The 22125-nt window shown below is 37.1% G+C and overlaps 2 protein-coding genes across 5 annotated transcripts; both read right to left on the minus strand.

Annotated features, from left to right (window-relative positions):
- Positions 1–2821: 2821 nt before the first annotated feature.
- Positions 2822–11915, minus strand: LOC131530641 (GTPase IMAP family member 5-like). The gene is made up of 2 exons (XM_058761014.1): positions 11857–11915; positions 2822–3602 (listed from the first exon to the last, which is right to left on the minus strand). Exons 1-2 carry the CDS (start codon positions 11870–11872, stop codon positions 2878–2880), a joined length of 741 nt encoding a protein of 246 aa, XP_058616997.1. The 5' UTR covers positions 11873–11915; the 3' UTR covers positions 2822–2877.
- A 2123-nt stretch (positions 11916–14038) lies between these two features.
- On the minus strand, positions 14039–21433 carry LOC131530823 (uncharacterized). 4 transcript variants are annotated; one of them, XM_058761289.1, is made up of 5 exons: positions 21305–21433; positions 20762–21064; positions 20283–20581; positions 19867–19989; positions 14039–14187 (listed from the first exon to the last, which is right to left on the minus strand). In XM_058761289.1, the coding sequence occupies exons 1-5, from the start codon at positions 21348–21350 to the stop codon at positions 14107–14109; spliced, it is 852 nt and encodes a 283-aa protein (XP_058617272.1). In that variant the 5' UTR covers positions 21351–21433; the 3' UTR covers positions 14039–14106. The 4 variants fall into 4 exon arrangements, with proteins under 4 accessions (XP_058617272.1, XP_058617271.1, XP_058617270.1 ...); XM_058761288.1 differs by having other exon boundaries at positions 20252–20581; XM_058761287.1 differs by lacking the exon at positions 14039–14187 and adding an exon at positions 17769–19777 and having other exon boundaries at positions 20252–20581.
- Positions 21434–22125: the final 692 nt, after the last annotated feature.

Raw genomic sequence — 22125 nt, forward strand, 5'->3', positions numbered from 1 at the left:
AACTCCGATTGGATTCGTCTGAAAGAAGAAAGTCATATACACCTAGGATGCTTCGAGGGTGAGTAAAACACAGCCTGATTTTCATTTTTGGGTGAACTAACCCTTTAATATTGCCAACAATTTATGTTTTTGACAATATTACTTAATAAATTACTTATAAATTTTGCAATTACCCTGCTATAGCTAACCAAAGTGTAAAGTTCAACTTTTTTTATTAATTATTGACCTGAGAGTCCAGAAGATTGTACAGCAGGGGTTGTGTACAGCAGTTTGTGTGTATGTATGTAAAATTACAAAATATAAAATATTTTATATGCGCTATCATCTCCCTGTGGCCAAATTTTTTAAAATTTCTCACAGACCTTTAGGCCCATAAACAGGCCCACTGAGTTTCATTCTGATCAGCCTCCGTTATTCTTGTCTAATAGGTGCTCAAACTTCATTGGCCAATGGCAGTCATGTTTTTTGATATCCACAAATGTGCTCATAGACAGTCTTGGCACTTTGGACAAATACACTGTGTGTCCATTTTCAAGTCAGTCGGATTAATGGTTGTATAGTTATAGCCATTTTTGTCCTATTATAGCACTACTGTGGCCAAGCGCTGCAATCTCTGTCATGTGACCTCAGATTGAGATCTTTCTCAATGGAGTTTGGTGTAAATATCTCATTCTGATCAAAAGTTATAGCCATTTTAGTAAAAGCAGCCCTGGCTCTTTTAAACGTTTTGCCATTAAACTTTTTGATCGCTGTAGCACCCCATCAGACTGATTGGGGCGAGCCTTGGAGATGTTGTAGATACGTAGTACCATCATTCAAAGTGCTGGGCAACAATTAAAACTTTTAATCGCGATTAATCACATGATTTTCTGCCATTAATCACGGTTAATAACATTGTTATGCACAATATTCAATAATGAATTCAAAAGTAGTGTATTGTGCATGTTACGTTCCACGTGTGTTTTGTTTTGTTTTCACTATTTGTATCGTGGGGTAATTTGCACGTGTTGGCCATTATGTTCATTTGCTTCTCTTTCGTCCCTAGCTCATTATCTCTGCTCGCAGGACTGCTGTGATTGGCTGAGCCGGACGTCAGTCATCATTGAGGCGACGTTCCAGAACCAATCGGAGGCCGTTCAGCTGGTTTTAAGAGGATGGCGCGTTCATTCATTGTCGTTTTGTTTTTGTCTTCTGTGTAGCGAATGGAGGATTGAGCTCTGTGCTATGTGTTAGTGTGTTTGTTCTACATCACGGGAAGACGAACGGTAGGTCAGTATGCCGCGGTATACACTGCTCGTAGGTCTGTCTCTGTTAAGCACACTAGGTTAGTGGTGAGCGCCACTCTTTGTACTTTTGTTATTTAGTTAGGTTAGTCAGCAGTGTGCGTGAAGATTTCGGTTTCTTTTTTTACATTTTGCTTTTAGTAGGATTAGGGTTAGTTAAGGATTATTTTTGTTATATTATGTTTTTTCCTTTGGCGCCACTTTTTTTCTTGTTTGTCTTCCCAATTTCTTTTTTTCTTTATTATTGCATTGTACATAGCTCATCAATATATTACTGGAACTAGTGGCTTCGGCTTTTATGTGAATAAACCCAGTAATTTTCTCTTGCAACGATTGCCTGTCACGTTCTTCCAGCCTACTTCACATCATAGCAGCATTTTAATATGTTGATGTTACGATATATTCCCTGGGCCGTTTAAAGATCGTAACAGTGCACTTCTTTCATTTAAAAGTACTGCTATATATGAACAAAAGTGCAATAAAATGTGGTTTGCAAACACTTATACAAATAAGGTGCTTCTTTTACAGCACTATTCCTTTTACATAGTAGCAGTTAAAATATTTCTTGTAAATCTCAACTTGTAACATTAATGAAATCAAATTAAATATATAACCAAAGCTATTTGCCACTGCCAGGGCATTAAAGTTTTTATAGCAAATATTTTCTAGTTTGTTATAGAAAAACAAGTTATGCTCAGAGTCCAGAGCCTCGATCATAACATTATAACAGGCACCCTCCGAGTAGAGACTTGCACTATCGCGGGACCCAATGCAACAGAGTGCGGCGCGGGACAACACTTAATGGGCGAGTGCGGGGCGGGCGGGTAGAGACTCCTGTGTGTGGGATGCGGGAGAATAAGGGTGTACTTACACTAGGCAATCTTAACCGTGCCCGAGCGTGTCTGACCCCCAAAGCCTGCTTTGTTTGACTAGTGTGATGGCGCCGTGCCGCGCTCGGGCATGGTTCGTTTAGCCGTCCCTGGCCCGGTTGGAAGAGGTGGGCCAGAGCATGGTTCAGTTGGGCTTGGGCACAGTATGCATGTAGTGTGAGCTTAAACTAATATATATATATTAATTTACAAACATTCTAGAAGCTTTTTAACTAAAACGGATTGATAAAACAAAGAAGTTACACAGTAGTGCTCCTCATTTTGGTCCCACTTTATATTAGGTGGCCTTAACTACTGTGTACTTGCATTTAAATTAATCATTTGGTACAATGCACTTATTGTGTACATACAGGTTTTTACATTGTACTTATATTTTTAAAAATACCTTTATGTAAGTACATCTGTAATTAATTTCTGTAATTACATTTATAATTACACTGTTGACCCATCCCTTACACCTAAACCCACCCTTAAACTTACCCATACCACCAAACCTGTCCCTAACCTTACCCGTATCCCACCGCAATAGCAGAAAAAGTGTTTTGCAATACAATATGACCACAATAAATACATTGTACTTATTTTTTGATGCAAGTACATAGTTAAGGCCACCTAATATAAAGTGTGACCCTCATTTTTCTCCCTGTCATTTCCTGTCTCTACTGCACTCACTGTAAGCAAAAAAGTATTTCATGATCATATTCTTAGAAGTATTGTTCAGAAAAATAACGCTTTGACAAACCTCCCCCATCACGTCCTGTTTTTGTGCTCTCAACAGGATCCTCCTCTTTGTCGTCTTCTCTGACTGAACCTCCAGATCTGCTCAGATTTTCATCCACTGATGATCCATCATCTCCATCCTCATACATGTTACAGATGAGAAATTCTTCATGTTCTTTCTTGAGTATCTCCTCTGTCCTTTTCAACATCTCGGAGCGCCATCCTGAGTTTCTTGAATCAAACTTAAGATGTCCTCCTCCACACACCTTTATTAAATTATAAATAGCATTATTCCATATCTTAGAAGTGATTTTGGATGTAATTGTGTCTTCATCAGTTGTCACCACTATAGTGTGCTTAATGGCCTGTTTACTGAAGTGGCTCAGCACAAAATTCACTTTTCTCATGTCCTCCTCTGTGAAGTCCTTATACTGCAGTACAAGTGCTATCGAATGAGGTCCTGGAGCAGACAGAGACACACACTCTCTTACTCCCTTTATTATCTGATGCTGTAAGAGATGCGGCTGCAGCAGTCGAGTGTTGATGACTGTGATGCGTTTCTTCTCCACCGTTCCACTGATTATTTCACTGAGATATTGTGAATAAGATGGAGCTTTACTCTGAAACACTGTAGTACCAAGTGTAATGTTTCCGACTTCATTGTTTTCGGATTCATTCTTTCCTAGCAGAACAATCCTCAGATCATTCACTGAAAAAGAGCACAGACACCAACAAACACACATTTTGGGTTTATACTGTACAAACTGTATATTCTATTCCCTGTCCCTAAACATAACCTTGTTGAAAAAAAAAAACAGGATACGCTGGTTAGGTATTTTTTGAAGCATGGCTGCTGGTATGAGCTGGTTTAAGCTGGTCATGAGCTGGTCATGTGGTCCTAAGCAACTGTCTCCTGCTCAAGACCAGCACATGACCAGCTCAAACCAGCAGCCATGCTTCAAAGCATACCTAACCAGCATATGTTGTTGTTTTTTTCAACAGGGAAACTTAACAGAAAACTTTCTGCATGTGTACATTATCCAAAAACAACATTGTGTATGATTTATAAGTTGTTTTCCTCATGGGGACTGAAAAAATGTGAAAGGTAAAAGATTGCAGGTTTTACTATCCAAGTGAAACTGATCCAAGTAAACCCTATGCTGTGGGGACCACAAACACTCACATATACACATGCACTCACTCGCAAACACATACTCGCACAAACATTCACACATACATATACAGAAACACCCACAATGCAATAAAAAAGCACTGGACAATCATCACTAATGAATCTTGTATTAAACATTCAACAAAAGTAATGACAGAATTAGTAGATTTCATAAGACATAAGCAATAATGTTAACATATCACAAGTAGCCCTTTCAGAAGCTTAAATAACATCTGTTAAAATGTATGTACATTTGTTTAATACTTAAAATGATCGCAAATAATTTTATTGACTTACTATTGGGGTGATCATTACTTGGACTTTGACACTTTTAGTTCACTAAAACTAAAAGAATGGCAGCTGCATAGAGCCCAGTGAGCAGAAGGGAGATGCAAACACTGGTTCAGTGCAGTAACCACTACAGTAAAAACTGATGGAGAAGGGGAGTTTGCGTGTCCAGTTGGAGAGAAAGTATTTTGAATATGAGGAAGGTTTATCCATCTGTATTTGGAACGAGATGCATGTAGCATGCTATTTAGCATTAAAGTACTATGTAGAAATATACATCAGTCTCCAGAAGTATCAGGAATGTTGTGGGTCGATGAGGTTGGGTGTTATGCTCAGTGTATGTGTTAGGGGTGGTGATTAGGTGTTTGGGTGTCCAACTATATTGTGGATCCACATGCAGAACCTGAAACAACATTCAACATTCCCCCTCAATCATTTAAACATTCAACTGGCTTGATCTGTGGGCCAAATGCTTAAGTCAGTTCATAATCGAGTCAGTTCTTACATCAGTCCATCACCCACAATCACATACCTCAAATATTCAGATGACACAGCCATCCTCACTGTGCTTACAGACAACAAATCTGTACTGTATTATCATAACACCATTGCACACTTCACTCAGTGGTGTGAGGATAATTATCGGCATCTTAATGTCACCAAAACAAAATAACTGATAATCAGCTATCCCTCACCTCAACATTCTATCCTTATTAAAGGTAGGGTAAGCGATTTAGGGTAGCCAATGCTGATATTTCAAATCACCAAACAACGGTTAAACCACACCCCTACCCCAAAAGGGTCTCGCCCCTATTTTGATAAGTCCGCCCACACATACACACAACCCAGGCAACAATTAGTTCTGTGAAACAAAGCAAAACCAATGTTACACTGTGTCTACACCGGACCCGAGCGGCGTGACAAAATACTATACAACTCATTATAATCAGTGATGCTGTCTACACTGGATGAGGCGCGGCGCAAAAAACTGCTTCTGCATTCTATTTATGACATATTGTCATAAATAGTCTGTGCAGCCTATTTATTGGGTTCACTGAGTTGGTATTCCTGGGTTGGGGGTTCCCAGGTGGCGTAGTCATTGTATTGTGTTTCTTCAGTAATATTTCACCTCTTGCCACAATAGCCTATTTACATTTTCCTTAAATCATCCTGGTGACCCATTTTGGGTCGTGAACCAGGGTTTGAAAACCACTGTGCTAAAGTGTGGTGGCAAGTGATTCCTAAGCTTGCTGGACTGATTCAATTGTTTAAGTGAACTTCTGCAGGAAATGCTGTGTATTTGTTTCGTGTGTCATTAGTTTTTAGTACAATTGTCATTGCTAGGAAATGCTTGTTTTGTTTACTATGTTACCATGTGTTGAAGTTTCAGCATACTAGCTTAACCCTTTTGTTTTGTTAAATAGTAAGGCATGTACAAATGCCTGGCAAAATACTAAAACAGTGTAAGCAAGTACTCATTAGGAGAATTAGTCAACCAGCAGCAGTCGATAGCAACGTGTGTTTGTTTCTTTTCTCTTTAGATTTAGTGCAGTTGTCGTTGCTACGAAACTCTTATTTTGTTTACTGTGTTAACGTGCTGAAGTCACATTTGCTCTCGTGCTGTGTTGCATGATTTGACAGTTTCACAAGCTAGTTTAGCCCTTTTGTTTTGTTATAGTAAAGTGTGTCCTGCTGAATTAAATTACAACATTTAAGGCAGGCACTAGGGGTGTGTGATTTTTATAATCCATATTTATATACAGTACCTAGTGGGTATGTAATATCCCGCAGCAGCCCTTGGGTGAATCCCTTAGCTTGTTAAGACTGAAGAATGTAAAGACCAGCAAATCTACTTGTGCGAATCTACCGAGCAAGGACACCGGCTATACAGCTTTTTTACATTCTGTTTCTGTATTTGTTACCTGTCTTCACTATATGTCTAAATCCCTACTATTACTACCTTTTAAAATTATAGCACATTACACGCAGGAGGCAGTGCAGTCCTAACAATCTGCATACCTTCCCTATGTCCTCTATTACATTGCTTTCTTTTCCTGTTAGTCTCTGGAATTGCCAATCAGCAGTAAACAAAGCAGACATCATTACATCTCCCTCAACCCTTACCTGACTGGGAGAGGTGGGGGTACTGGTCTGCTTATCTCTAATGATTGGGAATTTAGTCCTTTACCATTCATGTGTGACAACAGCTCCTTTGAATCGCACAGTTTCTATCACCCACCCTGTTAAAATTCATTCAGTAGTCGTTTGTTGTCCACCAGGTCAGCTAGGTAGCTTCAACCATCAGCAATCATATTCTCCACACCACAAACCAACAAATACAATCCAAAATCAAACACGAACTATCTCCTACCTCTCTCCGTTCTGAGGCATAAGTCTTCAAACTTATCCTTTCAAATTGCCCTTTTCCTATCACTGCTGTACTGATGACACTCAACTCTACCTCTCATTCCAACAAGATGATCCTAGCTTCTTGCACATTAGCTTGTCTGACAGACATTTATTGCTGGATGAAGGACCATCACCTTCAACTCAACCTTGCCAAGACAGAACTGCCAGTTCTATCAAACCTCTACAACTGTGGCAGCAAAATGTTTTTATTTGTGTGTGTCTTTATTGTTCAATCAAACATTCTGTGTTTGAGAGTAAAACTAATCATTTTGTAATTAAAAAATAAAAAGATAGCAAAAAAGTATTATTAAGGCTCAAAAACCAAGAAACTGATACAATTATTTGCAGTGCGTGTGAATCTTTAAAAATCTTTATTTTTATTTGTGCACTTCAAACACTTTTCATTGTGAAACCACACATGTTGCTCTCTTTTCTGCTGTCTATTTTGTGGGTCTAAAACTTTTGTTCACGAGTTGAAAAGTTTGGTCACACTTTATATTAGGTGGCCTTAATTACTATGTACTTACATCAAAAAATAAGTACAATGTACTTATTGTGTTCATATTGTATTGCAAAATACTTCTGCTGCTATTGAGGTTGGATATTGGTAAGGTTAGGGACAGGTTAAGTGGTATGGGTAGGTTTAAGAGTGGGCTAAGGTGTAAGGATGGGTCAACAGTGTAATTATAAATGTAATTACAGAAATTAATTACAGATGTAATTACATAAAAGTATTATTAACAATATAAGTACAATGTAAGAATATGTACTAATTTAACATCTTAAACTCAGTGACAGGTGAACTTAATTATTATATCTTCTCATGCTCTCCCATCTAAATACATAAGGTAAGCTAAGCCCATCTGTAGTTGGTGATACTGCTGAATAAATTTGATTAGTCATCAGTATAGCTAGCTGCCAGAGCCCCAAGTAGAAGAGTGTCATGCCAATATTTTCAAAGATTATAGATTATAGCTCCAGTGAAATCAGGTGGGTAATGCACATCAAATCGCTAGCCCATTTGGCTGGTTATGATTCATAAATTATAACCATATGTGCACACTCAAGTCTATTCGCGGCACCCAACAGCTGTTCAAAACCTTGCCACGCCACAGTTTGCCATTCAAAGTTCAAAACAGTATTATTGTGAAATATTATTACCATAACTGTTTTCTATTTGAATATATGTTAAAATGTAATTGATTGTGGGACAACAACGTTATGCGCGTGGTTAAGAAATCACAGCAGAGGGTGTATTTCCTCCGTCAGTTAAAGAAGTATAATCTGTCTAGTGGAACTATGTGCAAATTCTAAAGGGCTATGATTGAATCGGTCCTGTGTTCTTCATTTATTGTTTGGTATAGCTCTGCTACTCAGAGGGAAAAGTTTAGGCTTCAGAGAGTAGTGAGAATGGAAGAACGCATTATTGGGACTAGGGATCGACTGATTATCGACCTGGCTGATTATCGGCACCGATATAACATTTTTTTTATGATTATCAGTATCGGTCATTTTCAAAATCGATTTTCTGATAAATTACATTTTGAAACGCGCTATTTGGCTCTGATGCAGCCTGTCAGAACTCACCACTCCATGGCCTAGAGCAATCTCCGCCCACCGCGCATCTGATTTGTTGGGAGTCACGAGTCTGACCAATCAGCATGGAGGGCTAAAGGCACTGAAAGTTTTGCACTCTCCGAAACGCTTGCTAATTAGAGCTGCTTCAGTGATCACACATCAGTTTTCTCTCAAAGGCAGCAGCAGATGTTGCTGAAGTTGCAATAAATCACAATCCACTACACTGAAGTTGCAAAACACCTCAATATTATCTATTTATGATTTCCACAATGCAGAAAACGTGGACGGAATCGCAGAATCCAGTCATATAAATGGAATTTACTGTATAACGCGTAATGTCATGGAATTTGTCAAAGTTTGGTTGAATTAATCAAAAGTAGGTCAGTACACTTAAATCGACTCGCGCTATGGACTAGTATTTGTAAATATGAAGCCGCAAAAAGACTATTTAAATATGAATCATGCATGTTCTGCGTGTCTCTGTATATGTGAATGGCACAGATGTGTGGTTTTGTTTACTACACACATACTGAAGTGCGTGACGCTCCCGGTGTTTTCAGCATCTGACGTCCCACTAAATGAGGACATAAATACACGAATAACATCCCCAGAACTGCTCTGAGCAGTCACTTCATGAGCACTTGACCGTTTCATTTGACTAAAACTATCGTCATATCATATACATAGGCTACAGAAACTTATAAGGTCCTCATGGCAACCCGTCAAAATAAAAGTTTGGTTTAGCTACTACTACAATTATTATAACGCTATTTCTTCAAGACAAGAGTAGTGCAACCAACACCAGGGAAGGCAGTTTTTGTCAGAGCCCTTGTTATTCTTAATTTTGACATTAATTTTCATTTTTACACCAGACATATATATCAGTTCAAAATATCGGTTATTGGTCTATTTTGTATGTAATAATCGGTATCGGCATCGGCCCTGAAAAACACATATCGGTCGACCCCTAATTGGGACTGATCTACCTTCCCTTCAAGATCTGCACTTGTCAAGGGTTAAGAAATGGGCTTTAAGGATTGTTCATGATCCTTTACATCCTGCATTCAATCTTTTCAGACTTTTACCTTCTGGAAGGCGTTATAGTCTGGTTAAAAGAAGAACTACCAGATTTCAGAATAGCTTTTTTCCAGTAGCCACAAAAATTCTAAATTCTACTATGTAACTGTGTGTGTGTGGGATGCCTTATACCAGCAGTAAATTCCTTGTATGTTATCTACAGTGTCACAATAATACTGTTTTTACTGTATATTTGAGTAAATAAATGCAGCCTTGATAAGCAGAAGAGACTTCTTTCAAAAAACATTAAAAAACCTTAATGTTTCCAAACAACTATATGTGTGTGTGTGTGTGTGTACTCGCAAGCAAAACTTTTAAACTTTTAAACAAAAGTTTTAGACCCACAAAAAAAAAAGACAGCAGAAAAGAGAGCATCTTTTGTGGTTTCTCAATGAAAAGTGTTTGAAGTGCACAAGAAAAATAAAGATTTTCAAATATGTACCTCATTTTACAATCTATTTATAATCTATTTTATAACCTCATGCAACTCATTTTATAATCAGTTTCTTTATTTTTAAGTCTTAAGACATTTTGCAATCTTTTATTTTTTAATTACAAAATAATTAGTTTTACTCTCAAACACATAATGTTTGATTGAATAGTAAAGACACACACAAACATACAAAAAATAAATAAATAAAAATCCATACAAGATAAGTCTTTAATGAGCCAAAGAGAGCAGACATCACATGCCTGTTCATCAATTTGCACTGGTTTCAATAGCCGCTTGCATCAAATTCAAGGCACTTATGTTTACCTACAGAACAGCCACTATAGCTTTAGACTTATGTGCCCTCCAGAAGCTTGCATTCTGCAAGTGAAAGTCGCATTGAAGTGCCATCCCAAAGAGGCACAGAAACACCGTCACTGGCTTTTTCCTTATCTGTTTCCTCCTGGTGGAATAACCTGCCTAACTCGATCTGAGCAGCTGAGTCTTTAGTCATTTTCAAGAAACGACTAAAGATGCACCTTTTTTGTCGACACTTGACCCATTAATACTATCACTTTATATAGAAGCACAAGTAAAGACTGTCATTTACAAAAACGGATTTGCCGAATTGAACAATGCAGTTATGGTCGTTAGGTATATACTAATACCAGTGTATATATTATTTGTAAAAGTAATATAAAACATTTTTATTAGGCTACATATTTTTATTTTTTTAAACAACACTGAATTATTGAAAAAATACACATTTTTGAACAATTACATTTTATGTATTTTATAAATAACTAGTAAAACGACACATTATTAACAATTATCATTTTAAACAGTGTATTGGTAGTAAGTTAACACTATAAGGAAAGTCTATAAAAATAGGGCACAGTGCACAGTGTTAATACATAATAATGTTTACCAGCATATTTTCATTACACATTGCATTTGCATAGACAGATAGATCGATTTTTGATATAATAAGTTCAACAGTGTACATAACTGATTAACAATTATAGAAACAAACTAACAACTAAGGTGTATCATAAATGAACAATTATTATTGAACATGTGCAACTAGGCACCTCTCTCCAAATCTCTACCAGCTGATAGGGTATAGTCTGAAAAATTGCTAATCTAACAAAATTGCAATAGCAATAGCAACAAAATTGGTAAATTAGCAAAACTGAACGAAACTGAAATGTAGGCTATAGCAACTAATAAAACCGGAATTTAAATGTATTGCAACTTTGAAAAATGTATTAAAACAAAAACGAATTTAAAAACGTAAAACTATAATACCGTTGGTAACCGATCTGATGTAGACTATATGAAATATTTTATATGTAGGCCTATAAAAAATGTGTGTGAGATGTAGCCTTTTACAGGTAATTAGTTTCTTCGTGGAGTTCAAAAGTGCAGTGAAATAAACTAAACGAAGTAGAACATTGGCCACTGTTGGCTAATATTTCATAAATACTTCACAGATCGTTGAGGAAACGTTGATATCTGCAAAATCCAAAGAAAAACCGATCAAATGCGAGAACTGTCCCACGACACGCCTGCAGAGGCTGTGAAAATGTGATTTTACATTTATTGGTATGCTACTTGTTTAAATTTTATTTTAGCGCTATCTGATCACGGCTTGCCGTATTCACGCCACTTTAACTGAAGAATGCAAGAACGTCTAAAAAATCAGTGGCATGACAATTACAACTTGGTTTAAGCAGCATTTTTGCTGGTAGTGATAGCCTATAACAATCCATTTTACAATTCCTCCAGGCCATTTAATCGTATACAAATGTATGTAAAATGAAGCATTTTACGTCAGTTTCTTCATGGTGTTCTTTGCTTGTTCTATTTTAAACAAATGTAAAAGCGCAGTGGGAAAAAAATAAAAATTATCTAATAAACTAAATGTAAACTAAACTAATGTTTCATAAATACTTCATAAATCATTGACGAAACGTTGCTGCATATTTTTGTATCTGATTTGATTCTTACCTGAACCTGAAGCCATTTCAGCCTTGAAATCAAAACCGAAAGAAAAATTCTGTAGGATTAGAGACCCTCGTCTAACAGTGGAAGTGCGTAATAACAGTCTGTATATGTGTCTCCTCTCGACGATTCATCCAGCAGGAGGCGCTCGCTTCACATGTTTTTTATTTATTTATTTATTTGTCGTTGGAGACGTTGGTTCAGTAAAGCGTTAATGAATTGACATTTGTTCTAAGCCTTGTCACTGTTGTTTGTGTAGTGAACAGATAAATGTAGCCTAAGTATTGTTGTGTAAATTCATCATAAATTAACTTTTTTTCAGGAAACTCTGATCCAGCGACGACATCAAACTTTAAGATATTGAAGCAAAAAAATCTATAGGACTTTTATATATTTTATATTTATATCATGTGATGTAACAAACTGTGTGCAACAAACCGGTTTTGCCATTTCTGAGATGTGGCCCATCTGGTTCAGTTGTGGCGGGTAGAACTAAAAATGATCTGGATGAAGATATAATCAAACTTAAATCAAATATCATTTAATTTATTACTAGACTTCTGAAATTTTACTGGGCTCTTATTGTGCCAACCAGCACTCGGGGTTTTGTTTCCCTTTTTCTTTTATGTTTAAAGTATTCGCTCATTTTCAGATTTTGTTTTGGGTCCTTAAAAATTCTGTATTAACAGCACAATTTACACACTTTTATGTGTATATCTTCAACACTATCACTGTCAGTTTTTGTTTTCTGTTATTTTACAGGTTTATTTCTTAGAATCTACCTGTATCAGAACCATATTTATAACTAGTCCAATTAAAACGTGTTGCATTACTTTACACAGCACACCCCTAAACCCTCTTTTACAGAATGTTTTTTTTTTATTTATTTTTTTTTAATGGAGACCCAGTATGTCATGGTCAGCAGCAGTTCTCCCATCTCCAGCTGAATTTTTATTGTTTAGTGCTGCAGCAGATGCTTTGTGCTTTTATTTTCTCCATCTCTGACAATCTTTTATTATGCTAAAATAAGTCAAATAGTGCTATTCTTTTAGTAGTCCTAACCCAGAAAAACAATTATTTTGAGTCATACAGTGTCCCACAGAAATGTTCTTTGGTAAAATGGTGCTTGTGGCGAACATGACTTGAAACGTTTTTACTTTTTGTTCTTCAAAGTAAATTGCATCCAGTGCCTTAAAGAAAACTGTTGTGATCCTGCATTTGGACCATGCTCGGTTGCAGAATCACATCACCTTGTGCTTCTGAAATTATCTTTTTCTATATAGCGTTATAGTTAGCTATCTCTGTGTCGTACATGGCCGCTTGTCAAGCATGAAAAACACAAGTTTTATTTAAATTCTGAATAAAGGCCTATTATCTTATACAGCATGCAAAGAGTGCTCCCTTTAAATTTATTAAAAGCTGTCACTCATTCATCACGATCTCACAAAGTTCCGTTTAAACCAATGAATGTGACCAATGAAACTTTTTAAAATTAATTTACAAGTATGATAGAGCAAACAAAAAAGCGGCGAGTGCGTGGATTCCAGCCACACCTCTGATTGGCCATTGTGTTGTAGAAATCAACAAACATGTCTGTGATTGGCTACTTTGCTCACCTCTGCGAAAATGCACTGTAAAATAATTTGACGCTTTCCAAAGCAGAAGGGCAGATACACTAGATTGTTTGCCAAATCTATTTTGTTATGCTATCATTAAGAAGAAAACAGATCCTATTATACATGCTAAACTAAAGTCTGGCTGTCCCCTTCGGTCCTGAGGGGTGGGGGGGTGATACTGGGATGTCCCCCCACCCCCCCGTGGCGCCGGGCCTGGCACCAAGTCAGATGCCTCAATATGAGCTCAAACATTTCTTCCATATAATATGTATTAATAATCAAATTAGTCAATTAATAATCAATACTAAGTCATAAGCCATTTATGTGACTTTCAGCAAAGAAATCTCCAGGGTTACATTTTCTGTAAATCAGTTACAGGTACATTACTATTGTGTCCGGTACATTACTATTTCCAACAACAAAGTATGTGCCTAAGTACATAAACATTGTTCTATAAAAAGTAACATTATCCTTATTTCTGCATAATTTCTCTCTCAATATAGCTGTCACAGTACACAGGCAGAGACATAAGGTAAGTGAACAAACTGGGTGGTTTATTGATAGTACCAAGGAGTGCAGCAGGAGCAGATGAGAGATAAGTAAGATAATGAGAGTCAGTCCTTTAAGGCTTAGCTTTAGGTCACGGATCTTTGTTTCTTTGCAGGTGGGTTGTGAAGGAGCAGGATCGTTGGAGAACTGGATCGGTGGAGAACCGGAGCATCTAAGGTAAGCAAAACACAGGTAAGTACTGGTAGAGTGAGTCTGGCTTGGTTCAGGGTGTGAACAGTAGACTGGACGATCATTGACTGAGTGCAGCGTGCTCTTAAAGGTGACTTGATTGGAGAACGGCAGGTGCAGGTGATCACAAGTCAGGTGAGTGTGATCTGGTGTAAGTAGTGGCTGATGATGGTGATGATGGTGGAGGCTGTGACTACGTGACTGTGGTGACAGAGACTCCCTGACACTACCTCCCCCTCCCGGAAGTCGCGTCCCGCGCCGTAACATATCCACCGGGGAGGGGGGGGGGTGTGCGCCCTGGAGGCTGGTCCAAGACGGAGACACGGGAGGCCTCCAGGGCGGATCAGGGAGCTCGGGAGGCCATGGCGGATCAGCCTCCGAGGCTGCGGCCCCAACCCCCGCCCCGGCCTTTACGACTTAACGGGCAATCAGAAGCCCTCCCTGGGCTGAACTGGGAATCTGGAGCCCTCCGTGGGCTAAACTCGGGAACTGGGTTGCACTTACGTGGAGCAGGCACTGGAAGGTGCTCTCGAGGAGCAGGCACAGCAAAGCACTTTCGAGGAGCCGACACTGGAGCCTACTCAAGGGCTGGAGCCGACACTGGAGTGAGCTCTGGGGCTGGAGCCGACACTTGAGACTACTCAAGGGCTGGAGCCGACACTGGAGCGAGCATGATGTTATAAACGTACAGTAGAACTGATATAACAAAAATTAGCTCCACACTATTGTAAAACCAAATCTTTATTAAATAAAGTCACCAAAAATTTGCACCAGCTGCCTCTGTGAGATTCATTTCAAGGATACAGCAGAACTGAGAGCTTAGCCTATGGAATGTTTTTACGCCCTCATTTGTCTTGCTAATTATTATTTTGTTTGGAGCAATTATGTTTAGAGTAATATATGAAATTTAATAAATCAGTAATAATCAATATTTGAGCAAGTGTATAACCAGCCAGTGTTCAAAACTATCGCCTTACTTTAGCCTGATTCACAACGGTTAGCTTATAATAATGTTTTCTAATTTGAGTGGTACGGGTAGGTTTTCGCAGGAAATTCGAGCATGGCACTGCGTCATTACGCAAAATTACTCACCAAACTCCTAAACTAATAAATAAAATGAGCCTACTTTTGTAAACACTTGAGAACCCCTTATGAAAATTAACCATGGTTTTACTACGAATAAATAAAAAACATGGTTATTATAGTTATTTCAATCACAAAACCATTTTTTATATATATATATATATATATATATATATATATATATATATATATATATATATATATATTATTATTATTATTATTATTATTATTATTATTATTTCTGTGGTCATACACTGTAAAAAAAAAAAAGTTGAGCGAACTTAAAACATTTTTTACCAGCTTCAGCAGATTTTTGAGTTTGCTCAACTTGTTTTTGTGGGAGATTCTCAATTTTTTGTTGTATAAACTTAAAACAACAAGTTGAGAAAACTCAAAAATCTGCTGAAGTTTGTTGCCTTAAAATTTTAATTTGGCTCAAAGTTGAGCCATGGTAACATTTCGGAGCAGCAGTAAAACAATCCGCGTATAAAACAAAGTTAAGTCATAAAACACATTCATAACTTGCCAAGCAGACGACACAACCACAAACAGAACACAGGGGTTAAAGCAAAAAAAAAAAATCATGAGCCTGAACTTTTTTCCGGGGGCGGGGCTGGGCAGGGGGGAGGCAGGCACAATTATTAACACAAACAGACCTAAGTGAAAACCAGGCTTTAGTATGACTATTGATATATAAACTAACGATGAGGCAATAATAATTGGCTCAAATAAAATATCAAAATCAAGTAACTGCATGGTCTTATTGAACAACACTGTTAAAATACATAATGTAATATGCCTATACATATTATGAACATAAACAACTTAAGTAGCTTACATGATGTAATATAACAAATACCTGCAGAGGGTGCCAACAGCCTTGTGACACTTTACAGCGTGATTAAACGATGTTTAAATCCATTTAATTTCAATATTTGGCCAAATGCAAACTCAGAAACGTTTATTTTGAAATCGCGATGTACAATATATGGCATATTTAAAAATAGGTTGATGTATTCTCCTGTGTTAAGGTTTATAAATGATTTACGTTACAAATCTAGTGAGATAATGAACATTGTTTTCCCAGATGAATGTAAAGCAATTCAAACTCACAGCACATGCAGAGGAAGAGTTTAGCCCCTTTCACACATAAGTACAGTCTTTACTGGTAAATTACCGGTAAGCTACCATTAAGGGTGCTTTCACACTAGCACTTTTGGTGCGCACCCGGGTTCGATTGACTTCAGAGTTCGGTTCGTTTGGATGATGTGAACGCTGTCGCAAACCGTACCCGGGTCCGCTTAGAAAGGGTGGTCTGGGGTGCGGTTCAAGTGAACTCCGGTACGGTTCGCTGCTGATGTGAACGCAATCGTACCAAATCACGGAAGTGAACCGCTATTAATGCACAATGACCAAACATGAATGATCAAGTGTTTGTATTAAATAACGTTCACACACATTAATTAATGTTTGTAAAAATATATATTGTTCACTCACTGTAAGTATGTTAGATAATAACATGAAGTCATGTTAATGAATGGTATTATTGTAAAGTCTATACAGGAGATAAAATGTGACTGTACTTTCATTTAACCCAAACTGTGTACATATTTAATTTTTTAATTATTTAATTATTATTTAATTTTTAATTTTAAAATCTGCTAGTTATGCAGCCAAGAATAACATCTAACTGACTAGCTTAAAAAAATAAAATAAAAAAACTGTCTGACAGACTGATATTGACATACTGACATAAACACTGTTAACCATGTGCACATTCTCTAACACACGTTTTAGATTCACAATTAATTTAAAAGCCTCTGGTGTGTAAAAATAGTAAATACCATCATGTCCTCCTATTTTTTTTTACCCTAATAAAAGTTATAGGCGCATTAAATAGTTAATGAAGAAACTTCATTCTAATGCTCATTATATTCGCGTTAGCCGCGCTTATGCTAACATTAAATAATTTTAACAGATTGAACTTTTTAATTCATGTATTAGTACATTTTGAAATTAACCCTAAGAAGAATAATTGCTATATAAAATTTGTTATCTAACAAATGGAATCTTATTGTAAAGTGTTTTTAATACTAGTTTCCATCTATTTGATATACACTTAAAATATAAATTAAAATTAAATAACTTAAATTTATTATAAAAGCTAAAGTTTGTTATTTACTGAAAAGTTATATTTTAGCTGTTGTCAATGATCTAATGTTGCATTTGGTCCAACTCAGCCCATTGCTTTATTTAAGTATATTATATTTTCCTTTTACAGCTGCAGGCTGAGGAAGATCATGAAACATTTATGAAACATTCATGAAGCATTTATTAACACACTAAGCAACTATTATCATGCGTCTAAATAATATTTATAAATGTACATTTAAATAGTTTATTAATGTCTACACATACCCCAACCCTAAACCTACCCCTTACAATAATAAAAAAATATTATTGTCGTACAGTGTGACAAAAATTATGCTGTATTGATGTGTGCATGCCCAGTAGTGCCATACGTATACCTTCTAGCCTAAACCCCTGCAAAATCAGAATATATGCAATGCCATGGTTTCTCAGGATACTCCCACGGGTGCGGCGGTGCCAGGTGTGGTACATTGCGTATACTTTGGCATGATGTACATGTCCTAGTCTTTTCCTCAACTTGGCCATCCACTCCTGGCCACCAAAAGCAACTCCTGGCAATCTCTTACATTTACATTTATGCATTTAGCAGACGCTTTTATCCAAAGCGACTTACAGTGCATTCAGGCTATACATTTTTTATCAGTATATCAGTATACTCTTTTCATTCCACAGTGTCCAGTTATAGCACTGGTTTGCGTAGAGCCAGTGGAATAATCACTCTCCTTCCCACACTGAAAGTTCATGATGTTGAGAGAGGAACCATTTCACTTCCACTTCCACTCTCACGTTTGCCTCTCATGACGATTCCCATAACCCTGGACAGCACTGGGTTGTTGCATGTGCCCTTAAGTACCTGCACAGCTGTTACAGGAGCACTGTCCACTCGACTGAAGCCTGTCTGCTTTACTATACAATTCAGACTTTTGGTACTTGATGCAGAATCAAAATGAGCCTGGGCTTTGGATCTAAACAGTGTCTCTTTTGCCCTTTTGCATGTCACCTGGCATTCAGACGTACACCTCCAATTATTCTTGTGACACAACAACTTGTGTAATGGTTTCAGCAAAGAAGTGATGTTTGGAATAAACTGCCCGTTTATTATTGTCGAAAGAAAAACTATACATAAAAATAACTAAAAATAAACAGAGCATAAACAAAATAAACATACAAATATGCATAAATGACCAGAAATGGAGGCTATTCTGCTTATTTTTTTAAGATATCACCTGATTGATGATCACAAAAAAATCTATTGCTTTGGACATTAGATGGTGGGTTAAGTCCGGAAAGATACTGTTTGGATTCAATTTCTACCATAACTTCACTTTAAACTCCCTATCATTCTTTCATTTCAAATTAATTAAAAATAGCATTGCTGTGTAAAGAGACCATGACATTATGAGAGACTATTCTGAGACAATATCCAGTCATTTCCAAAATCTAAACCATAACAAAAATCTGCACACAAAATCTGAACTGTAACAAGAAAGGTTTTCAGACAAACCTTTTCTTTATTTATCACTGTAGCTCAATAAAATAAAGACAGAGATGTTTTAACTGATAACACATGAAGATACAATTGCAACTACATTTTTTATGTCTGTTCTTCAAGCCATGTCAGGTATTTTATATGAATAAAATATATTTCTAATGCAATGCTAATCAACATAACCTTTATCACTGTATAGAATATATAAAATAATGATTTTGCCTTATTCTGCGATATGAAACCACATCACAAAAGGAAATTATTCAAACACTCGACTAATGTTATTATGAAATGAATTTGGAGCAAAAACATCAATAAATGTTCTCTTTGTTGGACAAGTTTTGTAAACAGGCTTAAACTCATGCACGCATGCTACTGTAGTAAATTTATTAATCTCACAGACCAATTTTTCCCTACGTTTGACATAGAACGGCTGTGTTGCACTGTGCATCCCTGGTGCATCAGATACAAAGTCAGAAGGTGTGTTTAGCTTGAAACGGCGCTGTGCAGATCGATCGATGTATGACATCAAAGTAACGCGAGAGCGATTTGAAAGCATGTAGATTCGTCTGCTCTCTATAGCTCTTGCGGTACTTTAAAGTCATACACTGATCTGTCTGAGCCGCTTCAAGTCCAACAAACCTAAAAATTCAACTGACAATCCCACAGCCATGGGACCCTCCCGCTTTTACCGCCTGTTGGACGGGCCGGCACTGAGTCGAGCACACCTCTTGTTCAGTTCTTCTAGATCTGATGTCATAAACCAGAATAATGACAGTAGCCACGCCCACCAGAGCAGAGAGGACCAATCGGATCACAGATTCAGTATAACCACAACAGTGGACAGAGTCTGAGGAATAAAAACATCAAACTGAGATCAGCTCAGTCAATAAACACTAATATCAGCGCCAATATCAACTAATATCAGCGCTGCTGTACCTGAACACGTGTGACAGAACTTGCTGATGTCCAGATGTTGAGTCTGGTTGCTGATGGGATTGGGATGAGATCCTGATGATGATGCTGGACAGTCTGTGCTGATGACAGAAACAGGCAGTGGAGCTAAAAACATAAGAGGAAAAATATAAAAGAGGATGAATGAAGATATTCAAGCAGACGAGGAAGAAACACTAAGAGTAACCAAGGCTGATCAAAAGTAGAGCATTTAAAATCTGATATACACAGTAAAAAAAAAATATATATATATATATACACATTTAATCTTTATTTAAAAATGTAACAATAAAACAATGTTTAAATGATAATGAATATTTATCTTCAAAGCTGGAATAAATATAACAGGTAAAACAGAAATGTAACTCACCGTTAACAGTGAAAATATAACTCTTTCTCACATTGTTGTTCTGTACTTCAAAAACTCCAGTGTGTTCAGTTGTGATGTTTGTGATGGTCAGAGATCCAGTTTGATTGTCCAGCTTCAGTCTGTCTCTGAATCTCCCATCAAGAACATCATCATATACAGCAATTCTGTTGGTCTGTTTATTGATTTCAGCTAGTAAAGCGTTTGGAGGTACAAACCTCCACTGAATCACATTATTAACGATCATTTCAGTATGACTAGGGGCTAAAGTGAACTGATATCCCTCCACCACTGATATATCGTCTACATCACCAATTATGCATGAAGAACAACCTGAAACAGATCACAAATTAAGACTTTTAAATAACTTTAAAATGTTTTACTAAAGTAAACAGCTTGAAATTTACATTAGAAGAGAAACATCAAATCAAATGGAAATAGGCAAAATGGTGTGTGGATTAAGAATTGGTGGTGAATAAAATATGAAACAGAAGAAATGAACAGTTAACTCACGTTGCACAGTGAGAATGAAACTCTTTCTCAAACAGTTGGTCTGTAGTTCATAAACTCCAGTGTGTTCAGGTCTGGTGTTTGTGATGGTCAGAGATCCAGTTTGATTGTCCAGCTTCAGTCTGTCTCTGAATCTCCCATTAAGAACATAATTTACAGTTATTCTTCCATTTGCTATGCAAATTTTAGCTATGCTTTTATATCCGAACATCCACTGAATCACATCATCATCCATCCTTTTATGAAGACCAGTGTGTAGAGTGACTGGATCTCCCTCCGTCACTGACACTGACTCACCGAACACACCTGAAGAACAAACATAAAAAGACTAAGACTTAAATAACTCAATGCTTTACTAAAGTAATTAGTTGACTGAACTGAAGTTGATTTGAGCTCCACACAACATTAGACACAGAAATCACTTTTACTTCAGATGAGAATCACGTCACGACTGAACCTAAAGCTGCTACTGTTTGAGCTTCAGTGTTTAATATAAAAGACATTTAGAAAATAAATAAATACATCAAAAGCACATTTCAAGCTCACCAACAAGATGCCACAAACACAAACAGAACCAACATATATGAAGCATCTTCAACGGTTTCGGTCCACAAATATTAAAAGACAAACTCTTCAGAACTGGTTCAGTAATGAAATGCCAGATGAGCTGATGTGAGCTGATGTGAAGCTCTACTGTCAGTCAGAATAACTGCCTGTTTGTGTGTGTTGATGTACGTGACCATCAGCGGCTTTGTTTTTAGCACTATTATGACACATAATGTTTGACCTTTGCGGTTTTCAGCTCCTGTTGGCCACAGCTTCCTGTAGTCACAATTATGTTCATTTTTTTAAAATGTTGCTTTCTGTGTCTGTTCAACCTAGTCTCACGGCAGTTCGTGACAGTCACGAAATTCAATCGATTGATTCATGTTTCATAGACATGAATTTCCCTTTTTTTCTCTCGTGTCACTCAGCACGACTTTTAATCTAATGTATTTCAGTAGGAAGTATCTTTAGTGCCTGCAGCATGTTTTTCTTCTGCCACTTCTGGAGCACAGATGCTGCATTGTTTTGTTTTTTCTCATTTGTTATTCATTTTTTAAATTTGAAGAGCTACATTGACTTTCTGACAAATACCTTTTTCCATCGCTTTGGTGTGTCAAATCTAATAGTAAATACTACAGTACGATGGAGGACGATGGAGAGACATTTGTTTAACACCAGAAATTAAAAACCAGGAGAAACCATGGAGGCTTACGTGAATATGCTAAGAAATAAAACAAAATCATGTCACTTTGGTGCACTCACAGATGAATTAATCAGAGACAGACTGGTGTGTGGCATAGACAATGATAGTGTGAATAGAG

Source organism: Onychostoma macrolepis, chromosome 22 (assembly GCF_012432095.1).
Source record: "Onychostoma macrolepis isolate SWU-2019 chromosome 22, ASM1243209v1, whole genome shotgun sequence".
NCBI classification, from domain to species: domain Eukaryota; kingdom Metazoa; phylum Chordata; class Actinopteri; order Cypriniformes; family Cyprinidae; genus Onychostoma; species Onychostoma macrolepis.

Bases quoted from the DNA above. Each gene is read 5' to 3' on its own strand.
- LOC131530823 (XM_058761287.1), bottom strand. From the start codon at position 21,350: ATGCTTCATATATGTTGGTTCTGTTTGTGTTTGTGGCATCTTGTTG. The intron at 20,582-20,761 runs GTGAGTTAACTG...GATCTGTTTCAG, and splicing joins TTTCATTCTCACTGTGCAAC to GTTGTTCTTCATGCATAATT. The intron at 19,990-20,251 runs GTGAGTTACATT...TTATGTTTTTAG, and splicing joins TTATATTTTCACTGTTAACG to CTCCACTGCCTGTTTCTGTC.